The sequence below is a fragment of the Propithecus coquereli genome, unplaced genomic scaffold (assembly GCF_000956105.1).
Source record: "Propithecus coquereli isolate 6110/MARCELLA unplaced genomic scaffold, Pcoq_1.0 Scaffold3, whole genome shotgun sequence".
NCBI classification, from domain to species: Eukaryota; Metazoa; Chordata; class Mammalia; order Primates; family Indriidae; genus Propithecus; species Propithecus coquereli.
Genome location: NW_012148618.1, coordinates 15,825,051 through 15,841,102, shown reverse-complemented (window position 1 = coordinate 15,841,102; position 16,052 = coordinate 15,825,051). Strand labels below are relative to the sequence as shown.

The 16,052-nt window shown below is 54.3% G+C and overlaps 1 protein-coding gene across 2 annotated transcripts in view; it reads right to left on the bottom strand.

Moving 5' to 3' along the window:
- Window positions 1-16,052, bottom strand: part of DUOX1 (dual oxidase 1) — a 31,873-nt gene that overhangs the window by 12,450 nt on the left and 3,371 nt on the right. For both annotated transcript variants that reach the window (XM_012649173.1, XM_012649172.1), the window contains 19 exons: window positions 15,313-15,396; window positions 14,952-15,116; window positions 13,942-14,129; window positions 13,574-13,775; window positions 13,290-13,456; window positions 12,826-12,892; window positions 12,610-12,706; window positions 11,689-11,779; window positions 10,596-10,698; window positions 10,161-10,333; window positions 8,841-9,016; window positions 8,520-8,638; window positions 7,836-7,973; window positions 7,028-7,141; window positions 6,128-6,327; window positions 5,331-5,516; window positions 2,528-2,753; window positions 2,154-2,247; window positions 1,724-1,899 (listed from right to left, as the gene is read on the bottom strand). In XM_012649173.1, coding sequence (XP_012504627.1) covers window positions 1,724-1,899; window positions 2,154-2,247; window positions 2,528-2,753; window positions 5,331-5,516; window positions 6,128-6,327; window positions 7,028-7,141; window positions 7,836-7,973; window positions 8,520-8,638; window positions 8,841-9,016; window positions 10,161-10,333; window positions 10,596-10,698; window positions 11,689-11,779; window positions 12,610-12,706; window positions 12,826-12,892; window positions 13,290-13,456; window positions 13,574-13,775; window positions 13,942-14,129; window positions 14,952-15,116; window positions 15,313-15,396 — 2,766 coding nt within the window. The remainder of the gene's footprint in view (window positions 1-1,723; window positions 1,900-2,153; window positions 2,248-2,527; window positions 2,754-5,330; window positions 5,517-6,127; window positions 6,328-7,027; window positions 7,142-7,835; window positions 7,974-8,519; window positions 8,639-8,840; window positions 9,017-10,160; window positions 10,334-10,595; window positions 10,699-11,688; window positions 11,780-12,609; window positions 12,707-12,825; window positions 12,893-13,289; window positions 13,457-13,573; window positions 13,776-13,941; window positions 14,130-14,951; window positions 15,117-15,312; window positions 15,397-16,052) is intronic.

Here is a 16,052-nt window from a genome sequence, read left to right as displayed (position 1 = left end):
CAGTGAAAGCTAAAGCCAGCCATAGGTGGGCAGGGAGAAGGCCTGAAACAAAGCTGGCCAGGCAGGCTTCCCTAAGAATGCGCCCACCTTCAGTCCCACTCCTGGACTCGTATTAGGCTTACAGGGGTAGAGTTCAGGAACTGTATGTTCCCTGCCTGCTAAGCCAGTTCCACCACAAAAACTCTGCTTAAGATCCTTCAGCTTAAAACCTCCAAGAATTAAATGTAGAATCTAGGTGGTAGATATGTGGGAGATCACACCAAAATTCTTTTTACTTTTCTGTGTTTGAAAATGTTCACAAGAAAATGTTGCAGAGGAGCCACCCTGTTGTTCCTGTCTGGGCTGAGCACGGAGGGCAGGGCAGGACTGAGCTGCACATCCAGGTTCGTACAGGAGGCCTGGGAATCTCCAGCTTACTTCCAAGTGCCAAACCAAGCCTGAAGACGACTTACTTTTAGCCAAGGCCAAAAGTAAGTAAGCTGAACTGAATGAAATCAGAGTGTTTAAAACGAAGTATAGACTTCTGTACTCTCAAATGGTTCAGCAAACAGCAAATGTGGCAAAGTGGGAACAAACAGCAAATCTATGTGAAAGATGAAGGGAGGTTTCTTTGTACTATTCTTGTTCACCTTTTCTGTAGATTTAAGATCTTTCAAAATAAAATCTGGAGGAAACAACAATCTGGGGTACAACAACATTTAAAAGCAAAATAAAACAATTCTCCATGCTAACTTTCTATTTAATCCTTAATCCCCAAGTCTGGTCCTACCTTCCACCCCAGGTGCTGGATGTCCCTGGGACTCTGTGGCCTGGGCTCACTTCCAGGCACCTCCCCTGCCCCTGCCCTCAGGCCCAGGTGCCTGCTGCCCTGGCTGCCTGGGAAAGATGAAGAGTACTGAGTCTCCTCTCCACAGCTCTCCTTAACCCCAGGGGAAGCTCCAACCAGAAGCTCACCTGCATCTCGTCTAACTTGCCCCTCTTGCCATTAAGGCTGCTGAGCCCACCCCTGCTTATAATCCTGGGAGGGGCTGGGTTTGGTCTCAACATGCCCCAGGAAGAATCCTAAGCTAAGAAGATACCATACCAGCTGAGAGCAGGCCACAGACAGACTCCCTACCTGCCCCCCTGCCCCTTTTTCACTCTAATGCCAGCCCCCACCCACTGGAGTCAGCCATGGGCCAGGCAGGAAGTAGGGGAAAGGACAACAGTACTGGGTCTTCACGTATTCAGCAAACATTTACTGAGCACTCAGCCAGCAGACGGAGTGGCAACATTACACAAGAGCTATCACCCCACCCCCACAACCAGATGCCCCAGTTGAGGAGGTATGGCCTAGGAGACACTGTCTCCCCCCTGCCCCGGGCACCAGGCACAGGTGGTTTTGGCAGGGAGCCAGGGGCAGCAGAGTTCCAGCCACCATCCCCTACACCATCCTGATCCTACGTGCCCCACCAGCAGGGCTGCATTATGACTTTCATAGGCCCTAGGTATTTTCACCTTCTTGGGCCCCTTCCTTCATAAAAATAAAAAATAATTTAAAAATTATATTTTATAATTGTTGATATGAGAATATAATTCAGGTTGGATATATTATTACGTATTCATTATTATTATATTCCTTTTTTCTTCTGATTTTAAAAGAAACGAGACACCTAAAAGTATGTGGGCATTGTGCCTACTGTGCCTAATGGATGAGTCAGCCCTGCCTGCCAGGCTGCCCCACCTTTGACGCAGAGCTGTGTGAAGCGGAGCTCATTGTCATGGTCCCGCAGCATGAAGTGGAAGTCCTCCCATGTCAGCTCCTCCTTGTCCTGGAAGCCCGACTCCCGGAACAGGGACTCCACCACCTCGGCCAGCTGGGCCTTGGGCAGGCAGTTGTTAGAGATCTCAATAAAGGACCTGGGATTGGGGCAGAGGTGCCATCAGGCCCTGACACAGGGCCCACTGACCATCCCACCAGGCCTTGAGCGCCTAGGTGGAACGGCCCCAGCTGGAGAAACCCCAAGCTCCCTGCCAGTTATAACAGTCTCTGGGTATGTGGGTAAGGAGGAGGCCCCTGCTAACCTTTACCTTTCTGCTCGCTCCTTCACATCCCCCTCTTTCCCCTGGCAGTCCCTGGCCTGCCCACTCTCCTGGCTGTCCCAGAGACCAACCTCAGCATCCTGATGAACTCGTCCTTGGAAATGAGACCGTTCCCATCGAAGTCATACATGCGGAACATAAGGCGAGACTTCTCCTCAGGGGAGCCTAGGAGAAGGATGACTCTGTGAGGAGAGCCCCAGCCTGCCTGCCCGAGCCCTCAGGCTGGCCAGAAGGGGCCTCACACCCATGTGATGACCCACTGCTGGACACAGCAAGAGGTCATTCTGCTTCCTGAACCCTGTCTGGGCACACCCTGACGTCTGCCAAGGCTGGAGACCTGGCCCCAGTGCTTCCCCACCTCTGGCAGGTGAGCCACACTCCAAGCCTCAGTCCCCAGCTCCTGTCCAGCCTCTCCTATCTGGACAATCATTCCCTCCTCCCTCACCTTTCATGAAGACGACCAGGATGTCCAGAAACTCCCGGAAGGACAGGTAGCCATTGCCATCCTTATCAGCCAGAGAGAACATGGACTCCACAAACATGTCCTGGGGCTTGAGGCCCAGGGACTCGGCAAACTCAGCCCTGCTCAGCTCGCACGTCAGGGCCTCCTGCACTTTCTGGGACGAGTCCAGGGGCAGGGTCCCTGCGTCTGCCTGGTTGATGTCCAGCACCTGCACTTGGGCAGCAGCAGAGGGAGAAAGAGAAAGAGAAAAGGCTTCCTTGACTTGAAGGCCAGTTGACCCTTGTAGGAGCCATCTTTTGAGGTGTCTGCCCAAGAACCCCCTCCTCTAGGCAGCCCTGTGGTGGTCCCTGGGGCCATCTTTGTTCTACAGAGCCCTGGCCCTCTGCCTTAGCTGACTGGATAGGGAGCATACTTGGAACTAAGAGGTCCTGGGTCTGTCTTGACCTGAGCTCATGAAAACTCAGAAGGTGTGGACCACCCTCTTCTTCCAAGTGCTCAGAGATAGAGAGACAGTAAGGCAAAGGCACAGGGAAAACAGAGGTAGCCTAAGAGAGGAGTGGTCTTGTTTGCTGACAGCTTTCCCTTTCCCAGTCCCTTCCTGGCCAAGCTGAAGTCCTCCCTTAGGAATTCCTAAAATATTGCTGTCTCCTCATTGTCAATTGACACTTTGTTAATGCTAGCTTAAGCAGGTTCCTCTTACTTACATCTTAGTTACAGGGCTGTAACTAAGACAAAGCTTCAGCTGGGTTGAGGAAAAGTTGGGTTTGGGAAAGGGGAGTTCTCTTTATTTTTATTTATTTATTTATTTATTTATCTTTTTTTTTGAGACAGAGTCTCGCTCTGTTGCCTGGGCTAGAGTGCAGTGGCATCAGCCTAGCTCACAGCAACCTCAAACTCCTGGGCTCAAGCAAGCTTACTATCTCAGCCTTCCAAGTAGCTGGGACTATAGGCCTGCGCCACCATGCCCAGCTAATTTTTTCTATATATTTGTAGTTGTCCAGCTAATTTCTTTTCTATTTTTAGTAGAGATGGGGTCTCACTCTTGCTCAGGCTGGTTTCGAACTCCTGAGCTCAAATGATCTTCCCTCCTTGGCCTCCCAGTGTGCTAGGATTACAGGCCTGAGCAGCTGCTCCCAGCCAGGAGTTCTCTTTAGAGCCATCTCCGGCCAACCGAGGGGCTGCCCCAGCCTAAGAGAAGAGACCTTGAGGAAACAGGGAGGCCGCAGGCCACAGTACTCGTCTTTCCTGCCTGTCAACTGGGGTGCCTAATCCAAGCCTGGTGATGGTGTCATGAGGTAAACTTTGCAGCTTCAAACAAGATGCTTTATTGGAAAGAGCCTGGGGCTGGAGGCAAGAGACCCAGGTTCATGTCCCAACTCTGCCACCTGCTTGCTGCATGACCTCAGGCAAGTCTCTTCAGTTGTCTGGGATTCATTTCCTCACTTGCCCTACTTATCTCACAGGGTTATTGTGAGGTCAACAAGAGAGGCTGTGTGGAAATTATTCTGGAGGCTGAATGCACTGTGCAAATATGAGGGACTGACGGCCACCCCAGGGTATAGCAGCCCCCTCACCTCCCAAAACAGGGAGCCCCTTAACCCTGATGGATCCTGAACTGAGTGGAGGTCCCCATTCCTGCCTAGGCCAGGGGCAAGGAGTCAACCCAGCTGTGAGTTCCTCTCTTCTTGTACATACTCAAGTTCAACTTGTAAGAGGATTAATTGACTTTAAAATGAAGTGGCTGGCACAGGGTAAATGTCAATGGACGTAGTAGCTTCCCTCATGAATCCTCCCTCCAGCCAGCCAGCCCTGCTTCTTCTCCTCAAACATTTTTTGCCCTTCCACGGAGCACCTCTGTTCAGTCCTTCCTGTTCCTTTCTTCTGAGCCAGAAGTTTTCCAACTTTGAGTCCTTGCCAAATCTCACACCCATCACAGCCTTACACCAGGCTGAAGGCTCACAATCTTTCTGAGCTCCTAGACCACTTATATCCTGGGTCACCTTTGTAGTTCTCATTCCTCGCCAGTTATCTTCCTTTCTCGGCATGTCCCACTGTCTTCCCAGTGAGGGAAACGTATTTCATCTTTCTTTCTTTCCTTTTTTAGAGATGGGGGTCTTGCTTTGCTGCCCAGACTGGAGTGCAGTGGTGTGATCACGGCTCACTGCAGCCTTGAACTCCTGGGCTCAAGTGATCCTCCTGCCTGGGCCTCCTGAATCACCGTGTATTTATCTTTCATCTACTGTGTTTCTCCACTCTACTGCTCTGCTCCCAGGCCGCCTTTATTTTCATGCCAAATGTGGACTCAAGTGTCTGCATTTTTCTTCCTATCCTGTTTCCCCACATCTGCCAATAGCTCTCAGAGGTCTGCAAGGTGGACATCAATGCCCCATGGAGGCCTCTGGCAGCCACCCTCCCCCAGGGAGGGGTGAACAATGACTCTCACAGCGCCCACACTGCCTGTCTGGCCCTGGGTTTCTGCGGCCTTTTGAGGAGGTTGAGAGACTGAGGGCAGAAAGCCTGGGCAGCCCTGAGGAGAGCAAGCAGTGGCACACACAGACGAGCTTGTTCCTGGGCATTCCCACCCTGACGTCTCACAGTGGGGGGCGGGATTGGGATTCGGGCAGGGCATCTCCTCACAGTAAAGTCTGGTGACTTGCCCCAAATTGCAATTGAGTTGATTATTAGCTGAGAACACTGGGCTTCTGCCGTCCCCTGGAGTCATCCCATGGCCTCACGCAAGTAAAGACACCACAGCACAAGGACAGATCTGGTCCCCTGTACACACCTGGGAGAAAAGGTGCCTGAAAAAGGTCTCCAGGAGGTGGCTCCGCTGCTCCCGTGTCACAGCTGCCCTCATCAGCTCCTGCTCGCGCAGCTCCCACTCCTGGAAGCCCAGCCCACTCTCCTTCAGAGCACCCCGGAGGTTTTCCACCAGCGCCTGCCGCTCTTCCTCCAGGTTAAACAGCAGCACCTGCCAGGGCAGTGGGAGCAAGAGCAACCATTGCTGAGGCCTCCCGAGGCCAGGTGCTTTACATGGATCACGTGAGAGGGGCCGCTCGAGTGGCCTTGCAGAAGACAGTTGTATCTCCTTTTACAGAAGAGGAAAGGCGCTCGGTGTGCAAAGCCATTCTTCCCTCGATTCCATACTGGAGAAAGGAAGGGAAGGCAGGGACGCCAAAAGATGGAGGGAACTGTGAGCCAGGCAGAGTCAGAGCCCAAGAGCAGCCTCTGATTTAGCTTACTTCCAGAATCTCTAAAAATTCACTAGATCCTGAAATAAGGGGGCAGGGAAGAGAGCCTAGCTTTTTCCAAGGATGCCCAGCTAGGACCTGCCACGTGTCCTTAGAAAAGGAGGAGACAGAGAGGCTGTGTCTGCAGAATAAGGAGGAACTGGAGGGCATGGCATCCCGCAGGCCAAGAGTGGGACAGATGTGTCCGAGCCTCTCTCTCTATCAGGTGTTCCAGCAGCCAGGGACTAGAAGCCATAAACCCTGTCTCCTGGCCCAGTGCTCCTTCCCCTCCTCCTGGCTGCCTCCCTGGCTATGGCTGTGGACAAGAAGCTAGGGGCTAGCTGGGCCATACCAGGTCATACTCCTTGAGGATTTTGAGCAGCAGGGTGCGGCGTCCATGGTTGTTGGACAGGATGAGGTTGATGTGCTGTGATGGCCGTAGCTGGATGGTGCGAAGCTCAGTGAGCCTGCCGTCTAACACTCGGATCTGCCCAGGCTGCAGGTGCACAAGCACAGGCCGGCAGGGCTCCTTATGGCCCTGCCATTCCAAAGCTGGGGAGAGAGAGATGGGGCCGGGTCAACTGGGGCCCGCCACAGGCACATTGGGAGGAAGAGGGCCAGCTCAGGGCTGAAGTTAGATCAAGGCCTCCACGACTCATTGTCCCCTTCTGGGGTACTGAGTGTCATCCCCTCCCAGACAGTCCTGCTGTGCCTCTAGCCCATGAGAAGAAGAGTAACTATCATTGCCTGAATGTTTACTATGTGTTCTACACCATACACCAAGTGCTTTGCATGAACTATTTCATTTAATCATAAACCTAGGAGGTAGGTGCTATTATTATTCCTATTACACAGATAAGAAGAAATAGGTTTAAAGAAATTAAAAAATCTGCCTAAGGCCCAGTAGTCCACAGTGATAGAACCAAGATTCCAATCCCAGTTTAACTTTGGACCTTCATTAACCACTTCTCTGTTGTCTGGAATTCCAGTGTGAGATGCCACAAATCAGCAGTTCTCAGGGATTCTCTGGGCCAAGCAACTCTATGAAATCCAGGCAGGGTCTCATGACTCCTCATGAGGAGCTATGGGAGTCGGAGCGCTACAGGTTCGACTTCTACCTAAAACTGCTGTGGCTCTTCTCACCTGCCCTGGCCTTGCCTACAGCCATGGAAAAGGCTGCTGGGATGGAGGTGGTGGCTGCAGTCCTGAGCCATGTCCTGCCCACCACCACCCTGGCCAGCCCCAGGCCCACCTTCCACACCCTCCACCAGCTTCTCGCACATGATGCTCTGGCGATCCTGGCTCTGGAGCCTCTTGAAATTCCTCATCCGGAGCTGGGCAACAATCCAGGCGCTGAGCAGGCTCACTGGGAGGGCAGAGACAGGAGGATACTCAGGGGAAAGTGGGAGTCTGGGGGGATGGAAGCAGCTCCTTTCTTAGCTTCTTTCCTTGGAAAGACCCCCTGTTTTCCCCACCTCCTAAGTCTGCCTGCTCAATTGTTTCAAATTCCAAAGGTGCCTGGGGGACTGTTTTGCATCCCCTGGGGAGCTTTGGGTAGCATCTAAGATGCCTGCCCTGCCTCCCCTGCTTCTACCACTCAGGTCCCTTCCCAGCCAGAGACTAAGTCCAGAGTCCTTGTGCCAGAGACTAGACTCACCCTGCCAGGCTGCCGGCCAACCCACATACAACCTTGCCCAAGACTAAGTCCCAACCAAGCCCTTACCCCAGTGACTACATCTGCCCCAGCCCTGGGTCTCAAGCAGGGATTTGCCTCTGACAGTCCCTCGGGCCCAGCCTCCTGCAAACGGCTGTGGATTGTGGACTCTCCATGGCTCTTGGCCAACCTGGGCCCTGGGGGATCCCAGGAGAACAGGGAGGCAATTCTCCCTGGGGCTGACTTCTCTGCAGGTCAGACATTTCTCCTGTCCCTTCCTTATTAACATTTCTTTCATCTACCCAGGGGGACAGTAATATTCTGTGTGGTTTGTTGTCATAAATGGGATCACCCCAAACCCTAGCTTGCACCGCTCACCCAGCCCCACTCTGCCCGTCACTTTTACCCAAAGGGAAGCAGCAGAGGATCACGATGGTAACCCCGAAGCCAAATCCACTGCCCTCAAAATAGTCCCGGATGACAGGGGGAGCACAGGTTGGCAGGCCCTCAGTGCTGAGCTGTCTTGGCTGTGGGCAGGGATCTCCTTGGGAGGCAGAGGAAGCCAGAGTCCTGGGTGCTGGGCCACAGGCTCTGGCACAGGATCACTGAGGAGGTTAGGGTGTCAGAAAGGGGCTGGGGGTGCTCTGGTAGCAGAGGGAAAGGGGCTGCCTCGGGTAACAAGCAGGGTCATAAATGAGCCTCAACCTCCATCTCTCCCTCTCATGCACATGTGCACACCACACAGAGCACTTTCCCCATCGCTGCTATGGGGCCGTGACAGCTCACTGCACTCGGCCCTCCTAATGTTACACTCAGCCCCAACGCCATCCCAGCCAAATTCAAGCCTCCTCACCAGGTCTCTCTGAGTCTTGGTCCTGCCCTCACTTGGGGACCTCCTGGAGTTGTGTAGAGGGGACCTACACAGCTGTAAGTGGCAGCCCTGGCACCCAGAACCAAAGTTCCCAAGGGCAGAACCATAGCTGGCTCCCCACTTGGAGGCTGCCATCCAGCCACACTGAGCCAAGCCCTCGATGGAGGAGGGATGCAGCTCTTGACCCAGCACCCCTCCAGCCACCCCTTGGTCACTCACCTGCAAGCCAGAAAAAGACATTGGGCTGCAGTGCACTGGGGCTCGTGTTGGTAACAGCCACTAGAACGTCCCATAGGGAAGTGTTTCTGATCTCGGCGATCTCCTGCTCAGAGAACAGCCTGGGGGTGGGAGAGGTGGGGAGCAGTTGTGGTGGGAGAGAGATGCAGGCCACCAGGCCCAGGGGCCCGGATAAAGAAAGAGACCCAGAGAGATTGGGGAGAGAATTACGGGCCCCTGGGGTCTGTCTAAGGCCAGGAAGAGGGTCTGGGCCCAGGCTGAGGTGGAGTCTGAGGTGAGGGCAGGGGCCCAGGCAGGCCTCACCCATTCCTCGTGTTCTCAAACCAGTAACGGTCACCATCTCGCAGCCGCACAAACTGGTCAAGGACAATGGTGCTGAACAGGGCTCCGGGGTCCCCATGGCTCTCCAGGAGGCCCCCTGGGAGCAGTTCTAGCCGAGACAGGTCCTGATTGTACAGGGCAGATGTGGCTTTCAGCACCTGGAACCAAGAAGGGGCAGGAGTGAGTGAGAGGACCTAGCACCCACCCTTGGGCAAAGAGGTGGCTCCCAGGGATTAGCCCCAGGGATAATAATAATAAGTGACAGTAACAATAACTCACTCCTATATAGTGCTTATTATGCCCCAGGCACTGCTCTGAGCACTTTACATGCATTAACTCGTTTACAGGAACCCTCTCGCAGATTCAGCTGCCTATTTTATAAGGCTGGAGTAAAACAGCCAATCCTCTTCGTAATTTGTTCTTGAAAAGGTATGAAGTCAAAGGGGAAAAATCAGAATGTGCAAAAGTTGAATGTGGAGTGACGTGTTATAAAAGGTTTCTATTCTTTAGAGCTAAAAAAAGTTTTAAAAAATCAAATCCCTGACTATACATTGCCTTTGAGAGACAATCTTCGACAATTTTCTACCTGACCTTTACTTTAGGTCTTTTCTCCACAATGTAAATAAGCACTTGACCAGCTTAATTAATTCCACTGAGGGCCAGTTAAAGCTACAGATTTGCTACTTTTGGTATGCCTGGTGATTCCTATCTTTATATTGACTTTATAAAGTTTACAGGCCCCTTGCACATATCACTTCTTTATTGGCCTTCCAATTCTCCACTTTCCAATAATTTTATAAAATAGTAAAGGCAAAATGCAATAAATTAGGCACACAATTGTAGAAACACTGCTGTGCAAAGATGGTGAGGTAGCCCAAACTGGTCTGTTGGCCAGCGGGCAATGCCACCCGCCCAGGTGATGGCTCAGGATGTAACAGCTGATTCCTGAAAGGCAGCTTGACTATCAGTGCAAAAAGGCACAACTTGTTCCTAAGTTGAGGACCTTCAGTATCCCGTTGGGGGTGTTGGGAAGAGTAAATGAGATAGTTTAGTAAGTGCCTGGCATGCAACAGATGCTCAATAAATGTTGCTGGAGCTGAAAGATCAGAGTCCAAAGCCAAATCCTGCTGGTCTGGTAATCTCCATCCTGGTGTGTAATTTGAGAAAAGCAGCCCCGGTGAGCTCTGCCCCTCTCACTAGGTGCTTGTCTCTGGTGCTCGTGTCTCACTGCCCCTTTTCCATGTCTCAGGACTATGTGCCCTGGTCTTCCCACCCTGCCCTTAGGTCCTGACCCCTCCTCACAGTGTCATCGCTCCAGGAGAGTGCAGGGTTGATGTCCTGCCAGCGGGTAATGGGAGGCAGGCCCAGCGCTGCCCTGGCCTTGGTGTAAGAGGGCAGGCCCAGATCACGGCCTCGCTGCAGGCAGCTGGCCAGGTGGTCTGTGCGGGAAAACTTCAGTGGCCCAGGCCAGAAATCTGGGGATGAGATACCAGAGAGTCTGAGGGAGCTCAGGGCCACCATAGCAGTCTCCAACCTAGGCCCCAGGCTCTAACCAGCCTCAGGGGACTTGAGCCAGACAGAGGGAGCCATGGTCAGTGGGTCAGAAGCTCTCTCAGCAGTGAGTACAGTGCAGGCTCCCAGCCCTGGGCACCCCTCCATGCCCGGCTGCGGATGTGCCGTTGAACCTCCTCCCAGGGGCCAGGGATCCACAACCTGCAGGGACAGCCTCAGCCTCACCTCGCACATCCTCAACCACCACATGGTCCTCTCGCTCGGCGATCTGGGAGGCCATGCCCAGCAGCAGTGCATCCACATCTTCAGAGCTCTGTAGGTTTGGGTGCTTTGGGAGTGGAGAGGGGGAGCAGCGTGGCTAATGGGGCCAGAAGTTGGGCAGCCAGACTCCCTCCACCCCATTGTCCGTGTCCCTGAGCCCACCCAGGCCTGCTATTTGCTCCCAAACTGATGGGCCATTCCTCCTTTGCAGGTCGATTCCCCACACAAGGTGAGTGACGTCCCCATCCAAAGTCCATGCTGCCTGAGACAGGTCTCTACAAGCACAAGAGACCTTAAAATTGTGCTTCTACCTTAGACTTGACAATGTGTTTGACAAAGGCACTAGAAGATCTAGGTCTTGGTCCTTGCTCTGTTACTGACCAGCCGTATGACCTTGGGCAAGTCACAGGACCTCTCTGAACTCAATTTCCTCCCCTCAATAACAAGGGACTCCGATTAGAAGGACCTTGAGACTTCTTTACCTCAGCTCCCTCACTCTTAGTCTATGCCTTCCTCTTTTCTCTTCCTCTTCCCTCCCTTCCCCTTTTGTAAACACTCTATACAAAGTGTCTGATTTTGATTTAAATTAACGGTCAATACTCTTCACCTATGCTGGCCTGGTTTGTATGGACAGACAATCCCTGATAATCTCTCAGAATCCCTCTCTCTACTCCCCGCCCCCCTTCTACATTTACATGCTGCCCTCCTGCGTATGTCTAATTGGGAAGTTTCCTTGGGAGTGGGGGATGGCTGGGATACTCCGAGGCCTACAGGTAACCCAGAGCTGTCAAGAGAGAGGAAAAACCTAGGAGGGAGCAATGAATACAGAGCAACACCTGCACAGGCCCCAGTGTCTCTCCCACAGCCCTGAGGAGGAGGTGGCAGATTGACTTTCGACCATGTACAGCTAGCTGGTCATCTCAGACATTTGTAAGGGACATGCCTGAGGTGCCCCAGGCTGCCCCCTTCACCCCAGCCCCCCATCCCAGCTGCCTGCCTTTACCACACACTATCGGACACACATGCACACACACACACATGTGCCCCCAGCCCTGACCTCTCGGCTCCAGTAGCTATTGCAGACTCGGAGAGCTCTGGAGATGCTTGAGTTCTGATTGGTGATCCCCTGGAAGTGACAGCTGGCATTTCTGAAATGCAAGGAGCAGGGGAGTGGTGACTGAGGCCATAGGGTCCTAATGTCAGGCATCATCTCTGGTCCCTGAGGCTGTAGCCAGGGGCCCCAGGCCATCACCTCTCTGAGGTGGTGTGTGGTCAGGCCACCTGACCTTGGTAGATCCTAGACAATCTGACTTTCCATAGCTAGTGCACACAATTGCGTGAAATAAAAATCTCTCTCTCTCTCTCTCTCTCTCTCTCTCTCTCTCTCTCTCTCTCTCTCCATATATAAATTTTAAGGGATTTTTAAATTGTTCTTTTGAAAGCACTTGTCTGTGGATGACTCAGTTCTCTATGATTTCTTGGCCATCATCAAGCATACCTAGAGATTATTCCAGAGTAAGAAAAACTAATCTATGAGTAGTTTAAAATTATAAAGCAATTGTAAAAAATTACTTTGGAGCCAACATTTTTCTTCAGATTGCATGCATTTTTAGAACTCTTCCCAAAAGCTTGTAAGCCCCAGGCCCTGTGTTTATAGCTAAAAATGCCCCCAGTGTAGTGTCAAGATCTGAGCTTTAGACCTGTGAGCTTTGTGACACCCTCTGAACCTTAATTACTTGATCTTTAATTGGGGAATAATAGCAACATAATCTGCAGGCGAATGGATGTAAAAGTGCTTAAAAAACAAAATAATGTATATTTTAAAAACAATTATTGTTTTTCTTCCCCTCTCTATTCACAGTTCCCTGGGGGAATGGGGGCACTCTTGACTGATAATTCAGTCCTGAGGGCTCCGGAGGGCCGATTTTTCTCAACCGGCATCCCTCCCAACACGCAAACGTTTGAGCCCCTCCCGCACCTCATGTAGACGCCAGGGGGCACCATGGTGGAGAGGAACTGCTCAGAGGCCACCACGAACTCCGGGGAGATGCTGGGGTCCAGAAATGGCCGGTACCCTGGGGGAAGGGGAGAAGACAGGACAGAATTTAGCCTTTAAACCACCCAACCTACTCCCCACTGCACCCCTAAAAAACCCTCCCGCAAGCCCTCGCGTCCTCCCTGCCCATCCGCGCACCTGCGTACGCCGGGGGCGTTTTCGTTCTCGGCAGGAAGCTGGGCAGCCACTCGTACAGAGCGATGTTCTGAGGGTCAGAGACAGGGGAGCGGGAGGCGCACGTTGGAGCCGGGGGCCTCCATGGATCTGAGTCCGAGGAAGACTCGGGTGCAGAGACGAGGAGCAGGCGCGGGTGGGGGGTGGGTCACCGCAGAAGCACCTTCAACAGGAGCGGCGAGGCCTGTTCCCCTTAGGAACCAGGCGATTTCGGGGGGCGGGGGAGGTAGCTGAATAATAATCGCAGGCACACTCTCCCGCGGGAAGGGCGCTTGCCTCCTTACCCTTTACAGGGGCTTTTCCTAGACCTTAGCTCTCTGGGGAGGGGCTGCTGGGGGAGGTCGTCCGAGGAGGGGAGCTCTGCGGGAGAGCGAGTGTCCTGTGGACCTGCAGGTGTGGGGGGTCGTGGGTGCGGGGGGCCGGCTGACCTGGTAGGTGGCGATGACCCTCTTGCGCGCGTGCTGGAACAGCTCCTCGTCCCCCCAGTCAGGGTGCTGGCGGGCCAGCCTCCGAGCGCACAGGTTGTGGTAGCGGAACCAGAGCAGGCCCAGCGCCTGCAGGAAGGGCTCCCGGTTCCCTCTCTGGGCCCCGAACGCTGCACCGGCGTGGGGACACAGGGTAGGAGATGAGCGGCGGCGTGACCAGGGGGAGCCCAACGACGCAGAGCCCCGGCCAGCACCCCCGCGTCCCCGTCCTGTCCCCGCGGCCTCACCGTACAGCCCCTGGGGCCCGCGCTGGCCGGTGGCGGGGTCAGGTGCGGCCCACATGAACAGGGGGCTCTGCGAGTGTGGAGGGAAGGCGGGGTCGGGCCCCGACGCCAGCTGTCCCCCGGAGAAGCTCCGCAGGGCGTCGCTCCAGGAGTGTGAGGAGCCATAGATGGAGCTGCCGTCCAGCCAGCCCGTCACCTCGTTGGTCTGTGGGGACACGCGGCGGGTGAGCGGGGCCAGGGGGAGCAGAGGCAGGTAAGTGAAGGGCGGGCCAGGCGGTGTCCGCGGGTGGGGAGTGGGCGCTGCCGGGCCCGGAGTCCGGGGTCGCACCAGCCTCGGGTCCTCCCCCTTCCCGCCGCCTGCCTGGCCTCACCAGGTCCCGCGGGTTGCTGGGGCTGCGTCCGGTCTCGGGGTGCCAGCGGCTCCTCTGGTAGGGCAGCACCACGTCCCCGCTGTGGTCGGGGTCGAACACGGGGTCTCCGGGCGGGATGCGGATGTTGAGGAACTCGGCAGGGCAGCCGGGCGTTTCCACGCTCACCAGGTCCGAGAGCACGTGGTAGCCTGCCGGGAATGACAAGGATACTAGGGCCCAAGGCCACTCTCTTTCCTACCCTAGGTATCTAGTCTTCCTCCCTCCCTTTAAGCTTCAAAAGATTCAACAGCCTAAATTATAGGCAAGTCCAAGCCTTGACCTCAGGCACTCCCTCCCAGCCCTTTGTCTCTGCTGGGCGGTCTGTGCCTATACCTGGTCCAAGCTGTTTTCTTTGACAGTTTGGCCTTCTCCTTGGTAACTGGGAGGTGCCCAGCGAGTGTACCCAGGCAGACAGGCCTGCAGCACCAGCTCCAACATGCAGCTGGAAGCCCGCCTGGAGGGCCTGCCAGCCTCAGAGGGATATGGGACACTGGGGAAAAAGCAGGGGCCTCCTGGGTGGCCAGCAGGAGCCAGGCATTCCTGATGGGCTAGCCACCAATCCTCAGTCACTGGGGTAAGAACATCCTAGCACCCCCATTTTGACCTCCACTCAGCTTGCTCTAGGAGCCATGGGGGCAAAGAGTAAGAACAGGTCCCACAGAGAGTTCCCACTAGATTATTTTCATGCTCCTGCCTCTACTCTCACCGCCACCAAACAGCCCAACATGGAGGGATGCCCCTTTTCCCTAACTTCGCCCCTCATCTTTCTGCCTCCCCCAACCAGACTTCACCTTAGCATGGATCCTCTCTCTTGTTGCTTCTACCCCACCCTACCCTATTGCCTCCTCCTCCAACTCTCACCCTCCTGTCTCAGACCCTCCATCACTTCTCTCCTCATTCCTTGCCCCCTCCTCGACATAGCGGTATCCAGCTGACCCACTGGCTTCCCCCCCAAGAGTTGAGATCCTCACCAAAGAAGACCCCCAACACTGTGCGGTTTTGCAGGGAGGCCTGCCCTGCAGGGCCCCTCATGGCAATGTTGCTAAGGTCTCGGGGGTTGGGCAGGTAGGGTTCTCCCAAGGGCTGGTACACACCATCTGCATAGCTGGCTGGAACCAGGCGCTGCAGCCGAGAGCCTGGGGTAGGAGAAGACAGGATAAGGAGGAATCCTCAGGGGACATTCTTGACTTCCTGCCTCCCAGGGTTCCCTCCACGCCATAGATCCTACAACCTTGGAAATGGATGACCTTTCCTGGTAACTGCCAGCTCTTGCCCCCCAGCGGTGGGTACCATCCTGGCCTGGGACTCTGTCTCCACTTGGCTTTCACCTACCTTTGCTGCCCCATCTGTGTTCCATGAGGTTGTTGTACCACCCATCAAATCGCTGCACCTCCCATGAAATGGGGTTCTGAGCTCCTGTGTGAGAACAGAGGGAAGGAGGCGGCTAGACAAGTCAGCATGTCAGAGGACAGAGGGGCTTGCAGGGTATGTGTCCTTTGAGCCTGGCACATGGAGCGGCAGAAAGTGGACACCCAGCACAGGTATGGGTGGCAGGGTGCAGAGGGAGAAACCAGGACAAAGTGATGTTCAAACTCAAGCCCAATCTTTAAACTGCTCAGTGGGGGAGACATGACAGGGAGTACTAAAGTAGTGTAGCAGGGTGCAGTGTGTGTTGACAAATGGCCTCAAAGAGAAAGCAGGGACTGGAGGAAAAAAGAGAACAGTAGCGCTGGGGAAAGGGATGCAGGAGCCTTCTACTCCCCTCACACCTCAGCTCCCTAGGAGGACACAGCAGGACAGGAACCACCCCCAGCCCTAAGATACCACACAGAGCAAGAGCCAGCCACACCCCATACCTGGGAAGGACATGTCATTCTGTGACCCATCCCTGGGCAGGGGCAGTGTGGAGAGGGGCCTAGCCCTCTCTGGCTAAGCAGAACCCAAGCAGGGATGTGGTATTGCTACTCTAGTTTTTTTCTAGTTTCTTGGGTAGGACCAGAGACTGGAGTGGTCATGTGAATGACCTTGCCCCTTCCCCCTTGGGGGCATCTTGTCCCCCATATAATTCCTCC